At 52.5% G+C, this 17,615-nt stretch overlaps 1 protein-coding gene across 1 annotated transcript; it reads left to right on the top strand.

Moving 5' to 3' along the window:
* Positions 1–1,931: 1,931 nt before the first annotated feature.
* LOC100496352 (E3 ubiquitin-protein ligase DTX3L) lies at positions 1,932–10,908 on the top strand. The gene is made up of 5 exons (XM_031893448.1): positions 1,932–2,070; positions 4,944–5,176; positions 6,315–7,754; positions 8,547–8,764; positions 9,390–10,908. Exons 1-5 carry the CDS (start codon positions 2,025–2,027, stop codon positions 9,457–9,459), a joined length of 2,007 nt encoding a protein of 668 aa, XP_031749308.1. The 5' UTR covers positions 1,932–2,024; the 3' UTR covers positions 9,460–10,908.
* The last annotated feature ends 6,707 nt before the right edge of the window (positions 10,909–17,615 follow it).

The following is a 17,615-nucleotide window of genomic DNA, read 5'->3' as shown; positions in this document are numbered from 1 at the left end:
GGGGGGCACAGAGGGGAAACACTCCAGTAACTGGGGGCAGAGAGGGGAAACACCCCAGTATGGGGGGCACAGAGGGAATTTACCAGGCCATCCCAGTAACTGGGGGGCACAGAGGGAAACAACCACAGTAACTGGGGGGCACAGGGGGAACACCCCCAGTAACTGGGGGCACAGAGGGGAAACACCCCAGTAACTGGGGGGCACAGAGGAAACACTCCAGTAACTGGGGGGCAGAGAGGCGGAAACACCCCATAACTGGGGGGCCACAGAGGGGAATTACCAGCCATCCAGTAACTGGGGGGCACAGAGGGAAAACCACCACAGGTAAACTGGGGGGACACAGGGGGAAACACCCCAGTAAACTGGGGGCACGAGGGAAACACCCCAGTAACTGGGGGCACAGGGGGAAAACATTTCCCAGTAACTGGGGGGCACAGAGGGAAACACCCCCAGTAACTGGGGGGCACAGAGGGAAACACTCCAGTAACTGGGGGGGCACAGAGGAAAAACACCCAGTAACTTGGGGGCACAGAGGAAACCACTCCTAGTAACTGGGTGGGCACAAGGGGGAACACCCCCAGTAACTGGGAGGGCAGAGAGTGGGAAACACCCCAGTAACTGGGGGGCCACAGGGGGAAACACCCCAGTAACTGGGGGGCACAGAGGGAAACACTCCAGTAACTGGGGGGCACAGAGGGAAACACCCCAGGTAACTGGGGGGGCACAGGAGGGAAACCTCCAGTAACTGGGGGGGGCACAGGGGGAAACACCCAGTAACTGGGAGGGCAGAGAGGGAACACTCCATGTAACTGGGGCACGAGAGGGAAACAACCCCAGTTAACATGGGGGGCAGACGAGGGAAACCACTTCCAGTAACTGGGGGGCAGAGAGGGAAACACCCCCAGTAAACTGAGGGGTGCGCAGGGAAACACCCCCAGTATCTGGGGGCGCAGGGGGAAACACCCCAGTAACTGGGGGGCACAGAGCGGAAACACCCAGTTAACTGGGGGCACAGGGGGAAACAACCCGTAACGGGGGGCACAGGGGGAAACACCCCAGTAATTTGGGGGGGGCACATGGGCTGGGGGGCGTGATTTATACAATAATTAAGGGGGGGGGCCAAGGGTTTCCCATATACCTTATAATTTTAGAATGTTATTCACTGTGCATATGGGAGGTATTTTATGGGGTATTCTAGGGGGGTATTTATGGGCTACTCTCAGAGGGCTTTGGCCAGTGTCGGCTGGTTTGGGTCAAATTAAATTGCCCTGGGGATCAGTGTTTCTGTACCTGGGGCAGTAAGTTGGGGTGCTGATTATTATGGGGGGGGGGGGGATACGGGACAGTAGTAGGAGAGTGCCTGTCAACAGTAAGCTGGGGGGGGGGGGAGACCAGTTTATATTTTGGGGGATCAGAGTTTGCGGCCCCCCGCCTCCCTACCGCCGGGTGTGTATTGGGGGAGGGGGGGTAATAGCCCCAGAAGGGGGGGCAGATGCTGAGCTGGGTTCCATCAGACCCAGCTGGGAGCTACCAGCGTGACGCTCTGTACCCCGGGGCCCTCGTACTGAGTGGGTGCAACTTACCCTGGGGGGCATATTCTCGAGTGAGGGGCGCGGCGGCTCCGGGGAAACTCTGCCTTCACTTTCGGTTTCCGCCTCACAGGGAGGGGCGGGGAGGGGCGGGGAGGGGCGGGCGGGGCGGGCCGGGCGGGGAGGGGAGGGGGCCGGGAGAAGAAGCGAAGTGAAAGGATCGGGGCCCCGGGAAGGACAGGCACGGGAAGCGGGGCTCAGGAACGGACCGGAGTGGGAACCGCAGTGTTGGGGGGCCTCCACTGTTCACTATCGGGGGTTTGTGGTGCGAGGACGAAGTCCAATGGCGGAGGCAGCGGAGAGTTCTGGGGGCCGGGGGTTCCCCTCCTTGGTCTCTCTCCCCCCCCTCCCCTCCCCCCCGGACCCTGCCAAGGTGCGGAGGGGCTTAGAAGAAATACTTCCAGTCCAAGGGGGATCCAGGGGGGGGCGAGTGTAATGTCCGGGACCGGGATTTACCGGGTGTCCTTCCGCAACATGTGGGGTGAGTATCCTGCCCCTACCCCCAAGCAGTGCCCCCAGCCAGTGCCCCCCAGCCAGTACCACGGCCAGTGCCCCCAGCCAAGTGCCCCCAGCCAGTGCCCCCAGCCAGGCCCCCAGCCAGTACCCCCAGGCCAGTGCCCCACAGCCAGTGCCGCCCAAGCCAGTACCCCCAGCCAGTGCCCCCAGCCAAGTGCCCCCCAGCCAGTACCCACGGCCAGTTGCCCCCAGCCAGTTCCCCCAGGCCAGTGCCCCCAGCCAGTGCCCCCCCCAAGCCAGTACCCACGGCCAGTGCCCCAGCCAGTGCCCCCCAGCCATACCCACGGCCAGTACCCCCAGCCAGTGCCCCCCAGCCAGTAACCCACGGCCAGTACCCCCAGCCAGTTGCCCCCCAGCCAGTACCCACGGCCAGTACCCCCAGCCAGTGCCCCCCAGCCAAGTACCCACGGCCAGTACCCCCAGCCAGTGCCCCCCAGCCAGTACCCACGGCAGTACCCCCAGCCAGTGCCCCCGGCCAGTACCCACGGCCCAGTACCCCCGGCCAGTGCCCCGGCCAGTACCCACGGCCAGTACCCACCAGGCCAGTGCCCCCAGCCAAGTGCCCCCAGCCAGTACCCACGGCCATACGCCCCAGGCCAGTGGCCCCCCAGCCAGTTACCCACGGCCAGTACCCCAGCCAGTGCCCCAAGCCAGTACCCACGGCCAGTACCCCAGCCAGTGCCCCCAGCCAGTGCCCCCAGCCAAGTACCACGGGCCAGTACCCCCAGCCAGTGCCCCCCCAGCCAGTACCCACGGCCAGTACCCCAGCCAGTGCCCCCAGCCGTGCCCCCAGCCAGTGCCCCCCCAGCCAGACCCCCGGGCCAGTACCCCCAGCCAGTACCCCCAGCCAGTGCCCCCAAGCCAAGTACCCCCAAGCCACGTACCCCCAGCCAGTGCCCCCAGCCAAGTACCCCAGCCAGTACCCCCAGCCAGTGCCCCCCAAAGCCAGATGCCCCCAGCCAGGCCCCCAGCAGTCCCCCAGCCATAGTGCCCCCCAGCCAGTACCCCCAGGCCGTGCCCCCCAGCCAGTACCCCCAAGCCAGGCCCCCAGCCAGTACCCCCAGCAGTGCCCCCCAGCCAGCTACCCCCAGCCAGTACCCCCAAGCCAGTGCCCCCAGCCAGTACCCCCAGGCCAGTGCCCCCAGCCAGTGCCCCCCAGCCAGTGCCCCCAGCCAGTACCCCCAGCCAGGCCCCCACAGCCAGTTGCCCCCCAGCCAGTACCCCCCAGCCAGTGCCCCCCAAGCAGTGCCCCCCAGCCAGTACCCCCAGCCAGTGCCCCCAGCCATTTGCCCACGGGCCAGTGCCCCCGCCCGTACCCCCGGACCACTTGCCCCCGGCAGTACCCCCGGCCAGTGCCCCCTAGCCAGTACCCACGGCCAGTGCCCCCAGCCAAGTACCCACGGCCAGTGCCCCCGCCAGTACCCACGGCCAGTGCCCCCAGCCAGTACCCACGGCCAGTGCCCCCAGCCAGAACCCACAGTCAGTACCCCCAGCTCAGCACCAATGGGAACCTTTGTTACAATGTCCTGCTGAGCAGCTGACACAACTATGGGACCTGTTATCCAGAATGCTCAGGGCCAGTTAAGGGATTCTTCTGTAATTTGGATTCCCCATACCTTAGTTCTACTAAAAATTATTTTATCATTAAATAAACCCAATAGGGCTGTTCTGCCCCAATAAGGGGGTAATTATATCTTATTGGGATCAAGTACAGGTACTGTTTTATTATTACAGAGAAAAGGGAATCATTTAACATTAAATAAACCCAATAGGACTGTTCTGCCCAATAAGGGGTAAATTATATCTTAGTTTGGATCAAGTACAGGTACTGTTTTATTATTACAGAGAAAAGGGAATTCATTTAACCATGTAAATAAACCCAATAGGGCTGTTCTGCCCCAATAAGGAGGTAATTATATCTTAGTTGGACAAGTACAGGTACTGTTTTAATTATACAGAGAAAAGGGAATCATTAAACATGAAATAAACCCAATAGGGCTGTTCTGCCCCAATAAAGGGGTAATTATATCTTAGTTGGGATCAAGTACAGGTAACTGTTTTATTATACAGAGAAAAGGGAATCATTTAACCATGAAATAAACCCAATAGGGCTGTTCTGCCCCAATAAGGGTAATTATATCTAGTTGGGATCAAGTACAGTTACTGTTTTATTATTACAGAAGAAAGGGAATCATTTAACCATTAAATAAACCCAATAGGGCTGTTCTGCCCCAATAAGGGGTAATTATATCTTAGTTGGGATCAAGTACAGGTACTGTTTTATTATTACAGAGAAAAGGGAATCATTTAACCATTGAAATAAACCCAATAGGGCTGTTCTGCCCAATAAGGGGTAATTATATCTTAGTTGGGATCAAGTACAGGTACTGTTTATTTTTACAGAGAAAAGGGAATCATTTAACCATTAAATAAACCCAATTAGGGCTGTTCTGCCCCAATAAGGGTAATTATATCTTAGTTGGGAATTCAAGTACAGTACTGTTTTTTATTATTACAGAGAAAAGGGAATCATTTTAACCATTAAATAAACCCAATAGGGCTGTTCTGCCCCCAATAAGGGGTAATTATATCTTAGTTGGGATCAAGTACAGGTACTGTTTTATTATTACAGAGAAAAGGGAATCATTTAACCATGAAATAAACCCAATAGGGCTGTTCTGCCCCCAATAAGGGGTAATTATATCTTAGTTGGGATCAAGTACAGGTAATGTTTTATTATTACAGAGAAAGGGGAATTGTTGGCTTGTGTATAATGGATCTCACACCTGTATATCTATGTAATCAGGTAAATGTTTATCCCTCCTGTTTTTCTTGCAGACAAGGACAATGTATTGAAGAAAAAGGATCATAAAATTTCTTTAAAAGCCCCAGAAGGTGCTGATCCAGTGTATGTGGACCTGAGATTATCTGAGGAAGAGGATGGGAGCCCAGTGAATATGGAGGCCGAGACTTACAGCGAGAGGAAGGAAGAGCCTCATAGAGTTCCCCAGACAGCTGCCCCCCCGGGGCAAAGGGGAGTGAGTTCAACCCAACTGGATCCTTCTCAGGAGGTACCAACCCATCAGCACTTTCCCTATGTGGTTCTGTTGTGTGAGTCCAGCAGGGTTGGGTTCTGGAGATTGTAAGTCAGAGTCTGGCAGCAAGCGATGTAAGAAAATCTCACTTGGGGTTTTACCCCCCATGCCGACCCCTCTTACCCATGTTACTGGCTGGCACCTTGGGCTTGGAGGCCGGGCCAATTGGCTTAGAGATTCAGGTCAGATGGAAATGGGGGTTCAGTCAGGACCTTTCCCACCCCCAAGGGCCCCTTTAGAGAGCAGTGCCTTAATGGGGGTGTGAGTAGTACTGTGTAACTTACTATAGAGCTATTGGCACATTCCCAGTTGTACAATAAGGATCGACCCATTCTGCCCAATTGGCTTCCCATCAGCCCCTGGGGGGCAGTGCTAGACTCATGGGACTCATGTAAAGATGCTGTAAGTGTGGCAGATCCACAGACGGAACCTCATCGTAACGCCGCCATTTTACGATATATACATGCAAACTATGGCTATTGCTTACGGCCAATCGGCATTTTCCTCAACATTCCCTTACGGTGGAGACATTTTGGTGTAGAAAATGTCTGAAAAATGTCACTAATTGTCAGAAAGGTTGTTTATACCGCACAAAATAGCCACGCCCACTTTTTAGCAACATTTTTTTGAAAATTGTCTTTAAAGGTAGAAAAATGCTGGAAAACTGGTCTGTGATTACGTCGGCGCAAATACGACAATTTTCTGACATTCGACAGGAGTCGTTCTTTCCCAAATAATAATCAGTCTCATCCATGTGTGTTACAGTGACTTTGGGGGGCATTCAGGTCCAACTGGGGCAAATAGCCCCCATATTTAACCCCTGCAGTATATTCAGATTCCCAGTGACTTTCAGGCTTAAGTGCTTAATACCCTGGGACCTATAGGCAGATGGGTAACATGATGTGGCTGTATATGACTGTACTAAGTATCAGCAGCAGTTACACAAGACAGGGGGGGCTTTAACCAAATGCAATGAAACTTCTGATTTAGGGCGTTGTGTCCCTTTAACTGGGGGAGGAGTTTGTGTCAGTGAGTAGAAATGACCTTTATTTGCGCTACTTTTGTTAATTTTTCATTAAATTCCCTATAAAGTTTCTGGTTTTTTTTTTTGCAGATATTCCCTGAGGTCACTGCGTTTATAGGCCCCGCCTTCCGCGCATTGTTGGAAAGTGCAATGGAAAAGAAATTATTTGCATCTGTTAAAGTGAGAAACGGATCCGACGGGAAACTGGAGGTGACCGGCTCCTTCTCCGCAATTAAACAGGTGCACGACTATCTGAGGGGGCAAATAATGGGCCCCAGTGACCCCAGCTTCCTGCCCTCTGATGGGGGTAACGGGCCCCCAGCGCAAGGGGAAGATACAGTCTCCGTTCCGCCAGGTTTATACCAGTACTTTATGGAAATCTACCCGGATACGGTTGAAAAGATAAGGAACCGATTTAAGGTGGAAATGAGGGATTCCAGCAGCTCCTCGGGGAACGAAATACGTTTTATTCCAATGGGGTCCGATTCCAGCGCCGAGAAAGCCGGTCGGTGTTTCACCGACGCCATTCAGAAGATAATCGCAGACTGGAGTCAGATAATAGTGAAATTAAGTGAAACGAAGGTGCCGGCGAGTGAGGTCGGGCGCAGAGTGCGGGAACATTGCGGCAAAACGCAGACCATAATGGAGGGGGACACGGTGACGCTGAGGGGCCCCGAGCGGGAATTAGCCCAGGCCAAGAGGCTGTTAGAGGAGGGTCCGACTGAGCCCCCCGCGCCCCACAGGGTCATTCCCATCTCCATCGGCAACATGAGCCGAGACCTGAGCGTCAGCGGGAGCCAATGGGAGATCCTGAAGGAGCTGAAAGCCAATCAGATTCGGGAAATAGAAGATAAATACGATGTAACCATAACGGCGAGTGGAAATAACGGGGATAAAGGGAAAGTACAGATCCGTTTCTGCCCCAGGAATGGGCCCCCCGACCTCGCGCCCCACGCCTGCCAGATCTTCCTCTGTCTCTGGCACAAAACTCTCTCCAACATCATCACGAGAGAAATCAAAGTGAAACCAGAATTTCCGGAAACCCAATTGTCTTCAGTCCAGGAGCGGCTCATACAGAACCAGATAGAGATCATCAGTACCTGGCACAACGGATCCCTGGATCTGATTGGGTCCCCGGGTAACATACACGCGGCCGAGAAGTTGTTGGGTCAGTGGCTAAATGGCGGTGCCTCCGGCGCAGAGGGGGAGGAGCCAATGGACACGGGCGAGGGCCCATCCACCGAAGTAAGAAAGAAACCTGAGGAAGAGGAGGATAAGTGCCCCATCTGTATGTGTGAGCCGAAACCCAAACTGGTGCTGGAGAAATGCAAACACGTCATCTGTGCCGGGTGTTGGGAAGAAACCAAGAAGCACAAACCAGTCTGCCCAGTGTGTAACGTCCCATACGGACTGGTCACAGGGAACCAACCTGACGGCACAATGACCCACTCAACATCCAACATGCCATTGTCCGGCTATCGCTGCGGCACCATAACCATTAACTATTCTTTCCCAAATGGGGTACAGGGGGTGAGTACCTGATCCTATCCCCTCCCTCATATAATAATGTGTCTCTGTTCCCCCCTACATGGGCCCCCCCATATCCCACATGGGTCCCCCCATATCCCACAGACACTGCCCCAACCCTGACATTCTTTCCATGGCTCCTATCCGTCAGCTTTGCCTTCTTCCCAGGGCTCCTATCCGTCAGCTTTGCCTTCTTCCCAGGGCTCCTATCCGTCAGCTTTGCCTTCTTCCCAGGGCTCCTATCCGTCAGCTTTGCCTTCTTCCCAGGGCTCCTATCCGTCAGCTTTGCCTTCTTCCCAGGGCTCCTATCCGTCAGCTTTGCCTTCTTCCCAGGGCTCCCGTCAGCTTTGCCTTCTTCCCAGGGCTCCTATCCGTCAGCTTTGCCTTCTTCCCAGGGCTCCTATCCGTCAGCTTTGCCTTCTTCCCAGGGCTCCTATCCGTCAGCTTTGCCTTCTTCCCAGGGCTCCTATCCGTCAGCTTTGCCTTCTTCCCAGGGCTCCTATCCGTCAGCTTTGCCTTCTTCCCAGGGCTCCTATCCGTCAGCTTTGCCTTCTTCCCAGGGCTCCTATCCGTCAGCTTTGCCTTCTTCCCAGGGCTCCTATCCGTCAGCTTTGCCTTCTTCCCAGGGCTCCTATCCGTCAGCTTTGCCTTCTTCCCACCCTTTGTTGCCATGAAGGTTTGGGCCGTGGTTCTGTCAGTATCTCCTCACACTGATCCCTGATAACGTTCTTCTCCCCGGGGGGCAGGAATCCCCCCATACAGTTTCCATGACAGAGTGTGTTTGTGATTCCCTAGGAAGCCCACCCCAACCCCAGGCAGCCATATTATGGCACCCACCGTACCGCCTACCTACCTGATAATGAGGAGGGGAGGGAGATCCTGCGGCTGCTGCAGAAAGCCTTTCAGCGGAAACTGGTGTTCACCATTGGGGAGTCGCGCACCACCGGCGCCAAGAACACTGTCACCTGGAACGACATTCACCATAAAACCAACACGTTTGGCGGGCCAGAAAGGTAAGTGTTAATTAACTGAACTCTCCCCATATTAATATGTACCATTGGGCCATCACTTTTGAATTTGCATATGCAGATTTCAGGGCAATCATCTGTGAAAAATGTAGTTGTTGTAGTCTTGTGTTTTTGAGTCACATGACACTAAAGGTTCAGGTCCCAACCAATGAATTCATCCGAAACACTTTCCTGGGATTTGGCCAAATGTTGTAGCAACTCCTGGATTGGCTGCGTCCCTAGTAACCGCCCAATCACGTGCACTTATCTACTGACAAGAAATGGTTAATGTTTTATTCAAAGGAACTTTATTAATTTGCTAATCTGCTTATATTTTGGCCTCCAGTCAATGTGAAAGGAATAAATGTACATTATATACATATAATTGGGATGAAGTGACTGGGGGAGACCTGTATCCCACGTGTGTGGCCCCCGAGTCCCAGACAAAAAGCCACAATAGCCCAATAGGACTTGATTCTCTCTCGGCGGCTCGTGTCCCCGGGGCCCAACCCCCACCCGTTTCCCCCATAAAACGATTCCCCAGTTATTAAATCCTGAACCCAATCCTAATTAGCATATGCAAATGAGAACATGAAGTCGTTAAAGACCCTCAGTATTTTGTCTCTTTCAGGTTTGGGTATCCGGATCCTGATTATCTGAAACGGGTCCGGGACGAGCTGAAGGCCAAAGGCGTTGAGTGATCCGCTGGGGGGCCCTGCTCAGGAGATCCTGGGGCCACATTTATGGGGGTTGAGGGATCCGTCGGGGGGCCCTGCTCAGGAGATCCTGGGGCTACATTTATGGGGGTTGAGGGATCCATCGGGGGCCCTGCTCAGGAGATCCTGGGGCTACATTTATGGGGGTTGAGTGATCCGCTGGGGGGCCCTGCTCAGGAGATCCTGGGGCCACATTTATGGGAAATTCAATGAATCAGTGATTAATGGGTGGGGAATTTAGGGTAAATTGTGGGTGCAAATCTTGGTTATAGATAGAATTAGGGAAATATTTTCTCCAAATCAGAGCTGGGCCCGGGGGTCTCCCCTCACCTACTGCCGTCTCTTTACTTTCTATAGCACCCCCCCTGCTTGTTACCCCAACTTACCCCATCATCTGCGGGGGGCTGCTCCTACTTGCACCAGTAGGAAGCCGGGATGGGGGGGGGGTGTTTGTTGTTTTATCTGTTGGAATGCCAATACCCCTATTGCCCCCCTATTTACAACAAAGAGCACAGGGGCCGGCAGCCATTCTTCACATACCCCACTCAAAGTGCAAATAAATAGCCAATCACAGCCGTTTATTCGCACTCTGTGTGGGGGCACTGTAAGTGACCCCTAAAGATTCTCCCTAAAATGAATTAAAGCTGAGGCTGCTCAGTGATTGGCTGTCAGTATGTTGGTGACCAATAGCAATCCATATCACAAATGGGTGGATCAGTAGGGCGGAGCTATTGTTGGAAGGATGGAGCACTGTGATAGGCCCGTTGTTGAGCAGAGTTGCCCCTAGCGGTGCCGGTGGCACAGGGGGTGCTGTGTATCAGCTGTTTGAGTAATTATCTACGTGGTTGCTATGGGTTACTAGTGCAAAGGTGTGTGCCTTTAATTATATTTGCCCCTAATTACCCTTGGCTCAGTCTCTAATTAACCAGTTTCTGATTTAATAATAATAATGATTTTAAGGGACATTTGTAAATGCAGTGAAAGTGACCCCCCCCCCCCCCCGTTCCTTTTGGTTCAGCCCAACCCTGGGGGGGGGGTGAGTGGTGCAAAGTACTTACTGGGTGCGACACGCCCGCACTCCCATGATCCTCACTGCTAATCTGGGGGTGTAACTTACACAGGGTGCAGGGTTCCCAGAACTGACACAGGTTATACAAAGGGTCTCCTAGCAACCGTGGTACCTTAGGGGCCAAACAGAGGAATCCAGGAGCATCACCAATAGAATGTCTGTGTGGGCACCAATAGGATTCTACTCATGTTCTGCTCCGGGCCCCTCACTGCCATAGCAACGGGAAGAGATCTATTGGCTACGGCTTCATAGTTACACGGCAGAACCCTATTGGTTTGCACATTCGAGGGGCCCCTGGGGGCCAGTTATTTGTTACCTGTGTCTGTGGTTAAACTGATCCCAATAAATCTGCTTGTTCCATGGAACTTGTGTGTTTGTTCCTTTGGGTTCTACGGCGCCGACTCCCCTGGTACCAACAGCTGGGGGAACGGAACTGGCCCCATATTGGGGCCTGGGGCCCCTACAGCGGCTACTGAATACACAGGCCCGACACAGTGCTACCATGAGCCCGGGGCCCTACAGCGGCTACTGAATACACAGGCCCGACACAGAGGTACCATGAGCCCCGGGGCCCCTACAGCGGCTACTGAATACACAGGCCCGACACAGTGGTACCATGAGCCCCGGGGCCCCTACAGCGGCTACTGAATACACAGGCCCGACACAGAGGTACCATGAGCCCCGGGGCCCCTACAGCGGCTACTGAATACACAGGCCCGACACAGAGGTACCATGAGCCCCGGGGCCCCTACAGCGGCTACTGAATACACAGGCCCGACACAGAGGTACCATGAGCCCCGGGGCCCCTACAGCGGCTACTGAATACACAGGCCCGACACAGAGGTACCATGAGCCCCGGGGCCCCTACAGCGGCTACTGAATACACAGGCCCAACACAGAGGTACCATGAGCCCCGGGGCCCCTACAGCGGCTACTGAATACACAGGCCCGACACAGTGGTACCATGAGCCCCGGGGCCCCTACAGCGGCTACTGAATACACAGGCCCGACACAGGGGTACCATGAGCCCCGGGGCCCTACAGCGGCTACTGAATACACAGGCCCGACACAGTGGTACCATGAGCCCGGGGCCCCTACAGCGGCTACTGAATACACAGGCCCGACACAGTGGTACCATGACCCGGGGCCCCTACAGCGGCTACTGAATACCAAGGCCCGACACAGTGGTACCATGAGCCCGGGGCCCCTACAGCGGCTACTGAATACACAGGCCCGACACAGAGGTACCATGAGCCCGGGGCCCTACAGCGGCTACTGAATACACAGGCCCGACACAGAGGTACCATGAGCCCCGGGGCCCCTACAGCGGCTACTGAATACACAGGCCCAACACAGAGGTACCATGAGCCCCGGGGCCCCTACAGCGGCTACTGAATACACAGGTTCGACACAGTTGTACCATGAGCCCGGGGCCCCTACAGCGGCTACTGAATACACAGGCCCGACACAGTTGTACCATGAGCCTGGGGCCCCTACAGTGGCTACTGAATACACAGGCCCACACAGAGGTACCATGAGCCCCGGGGCCCCTACAGCGGCTACTGAATACACAGGCCCGACACAGTTGTACCATGAGCCCGGGGCCCCTACAGCGGCTACTGAATACACAGGCCCGACACAGTGGTACCATGAGCCCCGGGGCCCCTACAGCGGCTACTGAATACACAGGCCCGACACAGTGGTACCATGAGCCCCGGGGCCCCTACAGCGGCTACTGAATACACAGGCCCAACACAGAGGTACCATGAGCCCCGGGGCCCCTACAGCGGCTGCTGAATACACAGGCCCAACACAGAGGTACCATGAGCCCCGGGGCCCCTACAGCGGCTACTGAATACACAGGCCCGACACAGTTGTACCATGAGCCCGGGGCCCCTACAGCGGCTACTGAATACACAGGCCCGACACAGTGGTACCATGAGCCCCGGGGCCCCTACAGCGGCTACTGAATACACAGGCCCGACACAGTTGTACCATGAGCCCGGGGCCCCTACAGTGGCTACTGAATACACAGGCCCAACACAGAGGTACCATGAGCCCCGGGCCCCTACAGCGGCTACTGAATACACAGGCCCGACACAGTTGTACCATGAGCCCGGGGCCCCTACAGCGGCTACTGAATACACAGGCCCGACACAGAGGTACCATGAGCCCGGGGCCCCTACAGCGGCTACTGAATACACAGGCCCGACACAGTGGTACCATGAGCCCCGGGGCCCCTACAGCGGCTACTGAATACACAGGCCCGACACAGTGGTACCATGAGCCCCGGGGCCCCTACAGCGGCTACTGAATACACAGGCCCGACACAGTTGTACCATGAGCCCGGGGCCCCTACAGCGGCTACTGAATACACAGGCCCGACACAGTGGTACCATGAGCCCCGGGGCCCCTACAGCGGCTACTGAATACACAGGCCCGACACAGTGGTACCATGAGCCCCGGGGCCCCTACAGCGGCTACTGAATACACAGGCCCGACACAGTGGTACCATGAGCCCGGGGCCCCTACAGCGGCTACTGAATACACAGGCCCGACACAGTGGTACCATGAGCCCCGGGGCCCCTACAGCGGCTACTGAATACACAGGCCCGACACAGTGGTACCATGAGCCCCGGGGCCCCTACAGCGGCTACTGAATACACAGGCCCGACACAGTGGTACCATGAGCCCCGGGGCCCCTACAGCGGCTACTGAATACACAGGCCCGACACAGTGGTACCATAAGCCCGGGCCCCTACAGCGGGCTACTGAATACACAGGCCCGACACAGTGGTACCATGAGCCCCGGGGCCCCTACAGCGGCTACTGAATACACAGGCCCGACACAGTGGTACCATAAGCCCCGGGGCCCCTACAGCGGCTACTGAATACACAGGCCCGACACAGTGGTACTGTATTAACCTGCTTGTATAGACATTTTGGTTAATGGCATTCTTGCTGCTTTGCCATTAATTGATGATGATATTCCTGTTCCTGTTGTGTGCTTCCTGTTAAGCTGAGAGCAAGCCAGGAGCAGGCCAGATCTACCTGCCATGTTCTAATAAATATATCAAAAGTTCCAGTGTGTATCTGTACCTGAACTAACACAGCCGAAGTATCAACCCACTGCTAGCCGGCAGTTTATTACAGTGGCGACGAGGATTGTGCATTTGGACTCAGACTCAGCTGCAGAGCAAACAGGCTGCACAGGCTGCATTATCCCTTCTCTGCACAGTGAGTAACTTGCTACAATGTCTGCCAGTGGCAAAGTCCCAGAGTTTTCAGAATCTGCTGAAGAATTTGAGTCTTATTTGGAAAGATTTGAGAGATGGCTGTCTGCAAATGATGTTAGTCAGGAAAAGAAAGCAGACATTTTACTTGCTACACTGCCAGCAAAAACCTACAGTCTCCTTAAAACTCTTATAGCTCCTGCAAAGGCCACTGAATTGTCCTATGAGAGAATTACAGAGACCCTCTCTCAGCATTATAAACCCCAGCCTATCAGCATTATAAACCCCGGCCTATCAGCATTATAAACCCCAGCCTATCAGCATTATAAACCCCGGCCTATCAGCATTATAAACCCCGGCCTATCAGCATTATAAACCCCGGCCTATCAGCATTATAAACCCCAGCCTATCAGCATTATAAACCCCAGCCTATCAGCATTATAAACCCCAAGCCTATCAGCATTATAAACCCCAGCCTATCAGCATTATAAACCCCGGCCTATCAGCATTATAAACCCCGGCCTATCAGCATTATAAACCCCAGCCTATCAGCATTATAAACCCCAGCCCTATCAGCATTATAAACCCCAGCCTATCAGCATTATAAACCCCAGCCTATCAGCATTATAAACCCCAGCCTATCAGCATTATAAACCCCAGCCTATCAGCATTATAAACCCCGGCCTATCAGCATTATAAACCCCTGCCTATCAGCATTATAAACCCCGGCCTATCAGCATTATAAACCCCGGCCTATCAGCATTATAAACCCCGGCCTATCAGCATTATAAACCCCAGCCTATCAGCATTATAAACCCCAGCCTATCAGCATTATAAACCCCGGCCTATCAGCATTATAAACCCCAGCCTATCATCATTATAAACCCCGGCCTATCAGCATTATAAACCCCAGCCTATCATCATTGCGGAACGCTTTAGATTTTATAGGAGAAATCACAACATGGGGGAAAGCCTTGCAGACTATATTTTGGATTTAAAACGGCTATCTGCCTCCTGTGAATTTGGTACATTCTTGGATCAGGCTTTGCGAGATAAGTTTGTATGTGGCCTCCATGATGAGTTCTACCTGCATAAGCTGCTAAATGAAGCAGATCTCACTTTCAAGTCTGCTTGTAACATTGCCTTGGCCATAGAATTAACTAGAAGTGACTCTCAGCAATTCAAACAGCAAAATAGTTGTTCATTTACAGATATCCCTAAAATAACTACAGAGTCTAAACCCATTTCACCAAATTCACCACAGCCGCCTACAGTGTCAGTTACAGGTGAGCAAGCATTTCAGACACAAAGGGTCAAACCCTGCTACCGCTGTGGGGGCCTGCATCAGCAACTGAACTGCAGATATAAATCAGAAACCTGTAGAAATTGTGGAAAGTTAGGCCACATTGCTCGTGTCTGCAGAAGCAAACCAGGCAGGCCCAGGGCACAATATGTGACTGTGACAGCCAGGAAAGTGACTGCACAGACTTGAATACAGTCAATACTACGCATGGGGGAGATGATGGCATTCATATTAAGCTGGAAATTGATGGGCATCCAGTAAACATGTTACTTGGCACAGGTGCATCTGTATCACTAATATCAGAGTTTGTTTACAAGAACTGTTTAGGTGGAATTGCACTGCAGAACTCACTTTTACATCTCACTTCTTATACTGGAGAGAAGATTCCTGTACTTGGAGAGATTCTAGCACCAGTCACATATGAAGGTCAGTCATTTACATTGCCTTTAGTGGTTGTGAAGGGCAACAGGCCCACCCTTTTGGGCAGAAATTGGTTGAAGCACCTAAAGCTGAATTGGGCTAAAATATTTACTATCAAACAAACTGAAGCTGCCTTTCACAAAAATCTGGAACAGATCCTGAGTAAACATGACTCCCTCTTTAAGGAGGAATTTGGCAGTATTAAGGGGCTAAAGGCAACTATCACTGTAAATTCAGATGCAAAGCCCATTTTTCATAAGCCACGTCCCTTGCCATATGCTCTTAAAGAACCTGTGGAGAAAGAACTAGAAAGAATGGAACATTATGGTATTGTGTCACGTGTCAAATACAGCAGCTGGGCTGCCCCAATTGTAGTGGTCCCAAAAAAGGACAAAACTATTAGACTTTGTGGTGACTACAAGGTCACTGTCAATCGCTGTATTGAACCAGAACCCTACCCACTACCAAATGTAGAGGACTTGTTTGCTACACTTGCTGGAGGTAAATACTTTAGCCAAAATTGATTTATCAAATGCCTATCAACAGCTAGAGCTGGATCCGGATTCAAAGCCATTTCTTACCATCAACACACACAAGGGGTTGTTCCAATACCAGCGCTTACCATTTGGAGTATCTACAGCTCCAGCAATTTTTCAGCATGCAATGGATCAGATTCTTCAAGGAATTGATCATGTGGTCTGTTTTCTGGATGACATTTTAATTACAGGTTCAACGGTTGAAAAGCACTTGGCACTGTTAGACAAGGTGTTATCAAAATTAAAAGCATCTGGGGTGCGAGTAAAATTGTCCAAGTGCCACTTTCTCCAGGAGTCTGTAGAATACTTAGGATACCGCATAGATGCACAAGGTCTTCACCCAACAGAAACAAAGTTAACTGCTATTGTTAATGCACCTTCACCTTCAAATGTGTCTGAACTACGCTCCTTCTTAGGACTGCTAAATTACTATGGATGGTTCCTTCCAAATCTGTCAACATTATTACAACCCTTACATGAACTTTTGCAGAAAGATACCAAGTGGGCTTGGTCAGCCGAGTGTGAAAAAGCATTTCAGGATGCAAAGCAAAGACTAACGAACAGCAAGTGGCTAGCACACTATGACCCTAGTAAGCCACTCAGATTAGCATGTGATGCCTCACCCTACGGAGTTGGAGCAGTTATATCACATATGCTTGCCTAATGGAGAAGAACATCCAATTGCTTTTGCGTCTAGAACCCTAACACAAACAGAGCGCAACTATGCTCAAATAGAGCGGGAGGCACTAAGTATTATTTTTGGAGTAAAAAAATGTCATAAATATCTTTATGGAAGGAAGTTTTCACTGGTCACTGATCACAAAGCACTTCTGGCCATTCTTGGGCCAAAATCAGCAATTCCAACATTGGCAGCACTTCGAATGCAACGGTGGGCACTACTCCTATTGGCATATGGACTATGATATTGTATATAGACGTTCTCAGGATCATGGAATGCAGATGCTCTATCACGGCTTCCGTGCCCATATACAACAGATGTTCATGACGAAAGTGTCATTTTTCAAGTTTCATTTGCAGAGGAACTACCTATTTCTTGCAAAGATATTGCAGCTGCAACAAGTCGTGATCCTCTTATTGCAAAAGTGTGGGACTTTACTTCCAAAGGCTGGCCGAACTACAGCTCTGACAAAATCCTTAAGCCATATTTTGAAAAGAGAGATGAGCTTTCCATAGATCAAGGTTGTTTATTGTGGGGGATACGGGTTGTCATTCCCCCAAAATATCGTCATAGGCTCTTGCATGAACTTCACGAAGGCCATCCAGGTGTAAACAGGATGAAAGCACGAGCTCGTGGTTACCTGTGTTGGCCCAGTCTGGATCAAGATATAGAAATTTTTTGTAAGTCAGGTGTACTGCTTGTGCTTCTGTACAAAATCAGCCACCCACTGCCACCCCTTCACCCATGGACATGGGCCACATCGCCGTGGGAAAGAATCCATATTGACTATGCCGAAATAAACCAGCAAACATTTCTTGTGGTTATAGACAGCTATTCCAAGTGGTTGGAGGTGTTACCCACTAAAACGAGTACAAGCGAGAAAACGATACCTTGTCTCTCT

Source organism: Xenopus tropicalis, chromosome 9, assembly GCF_000004195.4.
Source record: "Xenopus tropicalis strain Nigerian chromosome 9, UCB_Xtro_10.0, whole genome shotgun sequence".
Taxonomy (NCBI): Eukaryota; Metazoa; Chordata; class Amphibia; order Anura; family Pipidae; genus Xenopus; species Xenopus tropicalis.
Note: the sequence above shows the minus strand (reverse complement) of the source record. Positions and strands in the feature narration are given on the sequence as shown.